Source organism: Penaeus vannamei, chromosome 1 (assembly GCF_042767895.1).
Source record: "Penaeus vannamei isolate JL-2024 chromosome 1, ASM4276789v1, whole genome shotgun sequence".
Taxonomy (NCBI): Eukaryota; Metazoa; Arthropoda; class Malacostraca; order Decapoda; family Penaeidae; genus Penaeus; species Penaeus vannamei.
Window position 1 is genome coordinate 23,946,981 of NC_091549.1, and position 5,000 is coordinate 23,951,980.

General features: G+C 40.9%; 1 protein-coding gene across 1 annotated transcript in view; it reads right to left on the reverse strand.

Moving 5' to 3' along the window:
* Positions 1–1,829: 1,829 nt before the first annotated feature.
* LOC113830503 (uncharacterized) overlaps positions 1,830–5,000 on the reverse strand; it is a 3,196-nt gene continuing 25 nt past the window's right edge. The window contains exons 1-4 of the mRNA XM_070125605.1: positions 3,435–5,000; positions 3,041–3,352; positions 2,180–2,922; positions 1,830–2,069 (exon numbers count right to left, since the gene is read on the reverse strand). The exon at positions 3,435–5,000 is cut by the window's right edge and continues 25 nt beyond it. Coding sequence (XP_069981706.1) covers positions 1,830–2,069; positions 2,180–2,922; positions 3,041–3,352; positions 3,435–5,000 — 2,861 coding nt within the window. The remainder of the gene's footprint in view (positions 2,070–2,179; positions 2,923–3,040; positions 3,353–3,434) is intronic.

Genomic DNA, 5,000 nt, shown 5'->3' on the forward strand with positions numbered 1-5,000 from the left:
TGGTTAATTCATTTGTATTACTTTTATTCTTCATTCCATATAAGGCTCATTAATGCCGTCAAGTAAGTTATTATAATCATTCACTTTCTTCATTGTTCATTTATTTATGTTATTTTCTTCAAAGTTCATTATCAATGATGTATCCTTTTCTTAACTGTATTATATATTCTTTTCTTATTTATATACCAACTAATTCATTAAAGTCACTTATTGTCACTTATTATTCATCTTTCACTATACGTTATTGTATTATGTTAATTATCTTTCCATGTGTTAATTAAATATCATATTCCATTATTAATGATTACTCAGTAATTGTAAAATTATTTATGTTGAAATGGAAAATGCATAAACTCAATATTTACAATTCATTTTTATTTATTCCCTTCCGTCACCAAAGTAAACAAAACACAAGACAGACGAAAACACACGCACAAAATAGACAAACAAAATCCTACCTATGCGATATATTACTAAAATGTAATATATCGCCCTAATCTAACAAAGAAATAAAGTACAAACCCCTTGAAATAAAAACGGCACAAAAACAGCAAATGGCAGAGAGGTCTTGCCCAGGAGGCAAACCGCCCAAGGAACGCGGGTAGGCCTCAAGACGGAGGGGGGGGGGGGGCTGCGAACGCTACTGCAGGAAGTGCCTCGTTACAGTAGTCGACAATTTAGCATTTTACTAATTATTAGTTTATTTTACTATTATATAATACTCCTCCCCGCAAGAAAAAGAACTTTTTACCGTACGGGAAAAAGTTCAACTAGCTAACTTCTATATAGAATTACACAACAGCTCGTTCGCCTATACGGGTGAAGGTAGCGTACTCCTCTTTCGTTTGTCCTTCGCAGTGTACAGTCAGCGGACAACGTGTGTGGACCGCACTACTTACGATCTTGAAATTGCGTCCGCTATGATATTGTGTGTGCCTCTAATATGCAATATCTTTATACTGAATGGCTGCAATGTTAAAGCCCACCTCAACACTCGCATGTTTTTAAACTTAACATTTTCTATAAAAGTTAACGGGTTATGATCAGTGAAAATTTTGACTTGAACAGAGTTTGTTATATAAACTCTAAACTTTTCGATTGCTAATACTATTCCCAAGGCCTCCTTTTCGACGGTGGCGTAAAACTTTTGATAAGACTTGTACTTATAAGAAAAATAACACACCGGGTGGAGCACTTCACTTTCGTTCTTCTGTAAGATGACCGCTCCGTACTCAGCAAGTCTGTTAAAGGTGCGGATATCTGGGAAAAGTTCTTGCAGAAACGTCTATAATATCCAGCCATTCCCATGAAGCGCATCAGGCCTCTCCTGTCGACGGGCGTAGGATACTGGAGGACCGCTTCCACCTTCGCTGCTACAGGTGCGACCTGACCCTGACCGATCACGTGACCCAAGAAGGTGACATGAGCATGCCCGAATTCACTCTTCTGTAAATTTACCGTGAGGTTTGCGGCTGACAAGGCGGAGAAGAGTGCACGCAAACGTACCAGATGTTCCTGCCAAGACTCGCTCCATATTACAAGATCGTCCAGGTAAAAACGAACGCCTTCTAAGTCCACAGTCAGGTAGTTCATGAGACGCTGAAAGGTCGCCGGGGCGTTCCTCATACCGAAGGGAAGAACCTTGAACTTGTAGAGGCCGGCAGGCGTGACAAACGCAGAAATCGGCCTCGCCCTCTCGGTCAACGGAACTTGGTAATATCCCTGGAGGAGATCCAACTTCGACAGGTGGCGTGCCTTCCCCAGGCCATCAATAATGTCGTCCATCCTCGGGAGGGGGAATGAGTCCGCCACTGTTACCGCATTCACCTTCACAGACGGTAAGTGCCGCCACTCTTGGGAACGAGGACTATAGGTGATGTCCAGGGACTCAGGCTGGGACTAATGAACCCCTGCTCCTTCAGGCGCTGAACCTCCGTCTGCAGGAATGCCCTCTTCTCTGCATTGAGGCGATAGGGAGCTTGACGTACTGGCTGAGCTTCCTTAGTCTCTACATCATGTTCCAACAGTGGGCAGAGACGAGGTACATCACTGAATAGTTCCTCATACTCCTGCAGAAGAGAACGAATGTTTGCTGCTTGGGCAGCAGTAAGGTGTTTGATTTATCATCAGGTTTAGCTAAAATTGTCGAATTTATAAGGTTAGGCTCCACAATCTTTACATTATCACAAGTTTCATTACTGATGTTTGAAGGTACAACCATTGAAACATTTCGTACATCATCCTTTATATCACCCCGTTCATGGTACTTTTTCAGGAGTTTTACATGTACATGACGGTTTTCCTTACGCCTCTTAGGTGTTTCAATTACATAATTTATATCACTAGTTCGTTTTAGAATACGAAATGGACCCGTATAGCGAGATTGAAGAGGCTGGTTAGGAAGAGGTAGCAAAGCCAGAACTAAATCACCCTCATTGAAGGTTCTAACTTCAGTATTATTTGCTTTATCAAAATGTTCTTTCATTTTAGCTTGAGCTTTACCCAAATGATTATTAGCTATTGAGGTAGCTGTTCGTAATCTATGCTTAAATTTATTCACATAAGCAGCTACTGGAATATCCTCTTCAATTAACCAACACTCCTTTAAGACCTTCAGTGGTCCACGCACTTCATGGCCGTAAATTAATTGAAATGGAGAATAACCAAGGCTCTCTTGAACACTGTCCCTTACTGAAAATAACAGCAAATCTATTCCTTCATCCCACTCAGAACTAGTCTCTAAACAAAAGGCTTTAATCATAGTCTTTAAAGTATAGTGAAACCTTTCAACTACCCCTTGACTCTGAGGATGATATACGGTGGACCTGCACTGCTGTATACCCAAGGACTTCATAACCTTTTCATACAGTCTGGACGTAAAATTTGACCCTTGATCTGATTGTACTACAGTAGGCAGACCAACTTGTGTAAAAAAAAGTTATCAATGCCTTCACAACATTCTTAGTAGTGATGCGTCTAAGAGGAATAGCTTGAGGATATCGGGTGGCTACATCAATTATGCTTAACAGAAACTTGTTACCCCGTTTAGTCTTTGGAAGGGGACCTACACAGTCAATAACTATTTTGCTGAAAGGCTCTGTTAACACAGGGATAGGTTGCAAGGGATATGGTTTGATACCATCTCCGGGCTTGCCGTTCACTTGGCAGATATGGCATGACTGGCAATAGTAACCAACATCCCTTTTCATTTTCGGCCAATAAAAATGAGCTAAAATCTTATAGTAAGTCTTGTTGACTCCCAAATGACCACTAATATCATGTGCAATATTCAATACATCAGTTCGAAGGGGCTTTGGAATGACAATCTGATGTACTATCTTACTGGTATCGTCTGCAGATATATTATAGGGCTTATATTTACGCATAAGAACACCTGACTGGAGATAATAGCATGTACTGATATTGTCTGTTACTTGTATCAGTAAGCCTATCATAAAATGTTTGCAACTCAGGATCTTTATATTGTTCTTCAATGAGCTTTTCTCTAGTAACTGGCGTGTCCTTAAAATTTACTATATTAGAATTATCAGAAGCAGAAATGTCTGAATCTTTGTCAGATGATTTAAAGAAATCTGCCAAGGTGAAATCCTTGGTGAATATATCAATAAGGCTCTCTTTGGGTAATGCAGTACTGAAGGTAAGCGCCTTGGTAAGAGGGGAGGACCTACGACTTGCACTGCGGGTGACAGCACATGCAGGAAAGAGATTGGGATACTCCCTCTCTAAATCTACGGCGTTGTTCTCCTCTGTTGGGCAAGGTGAAACTACAGGGCAAAGCCATACCTTATCGCCAACGAGATCATTGCCCATAAGGAGCGAAATGCCATCACTTGGTATATTATCAACAACACCTAAATTTATGTAACCAATTATCAATTTAGATTCAAGGTAGACTTTACATATGGGTATACTCTTGGATCCTATCAGTCCATTAATAATAACCATCTCTCCAGTATAGTAGTCAGGGTTAGGAACTGCCTCCTTGAGCACCAGTGATATATCTGCAGCCGAGTCCCGTAGAATAGTGACTGGGGAAGACGACTTGCACGACTCATCGACACTAAGGAATCCCGTGGAACAAAATGGTCTAAATGAAGGTGTCACAACTTTAGATTCAGTAATGGAAAAGGGGGAAAGGCCACATTTATCACAAGGATATTTCGATTTTCGATTTGTCGTCATATTAGCACTGACATGAAAGATACGTTTGTTATTATCAGAACGCTTATTTGTCAATCTAAAACAGTCATTTATGGCATGACCATGTTTCTTGCAATAACGGCAAAAAGAAAAATTCTCACTGCGAGAAGCAACCTTCCTACTCTCATCACCACCTGTTTCTGACTTTGTATGAACAGTCCTGTGGGTATCTGGCAGTCCAGTCCTCCTGGAACTATACTCCATCCTCTTACCATTATGCTGGTTAGACTGGAATGAAGGCTCAGATCTGCAAGAGTAGTTAGGATTAGTGAGAGCGAAATGATCGGCGGCTTTGCCGACCTCGGCTAATGTGCGCAGACCACGCTCGTCAATGTGAGAGCGAACTTTTACAGGCATACATTTCTTAACTTCCTCTAGTACAAACAGCTCGAGTAATTTATCGTACTCGAGTGCGTCAAGTTCACTCTCGACCCATTTTTGACACAATAGTTGCTTTTGGCGGATAAATTCAACAAAGGTTTGTTTACTATCTTTACGATAATTTCGAAAATCTTGTCTGTAAGCCTCTGGTACTCTTTTATAAACATTTAGAACAGCTTGTTTTACTACATTATAACATTGTGACTGTACAAAATCCAGAGCTGAGAAAACCTCTTGAGCTCTGCCAACAAATGCACTGTGTACAAGCAATACCCACTTATCTTCGGGCCAACCATGCAAGGCAGCAACTCGCTCAAAATGAATGAAGAAGTACTCTGGCTCTGTCTCACTGAATTTAGGAACAAATTTGGTAGAGGTTGAAGACCGCGACGCGCATA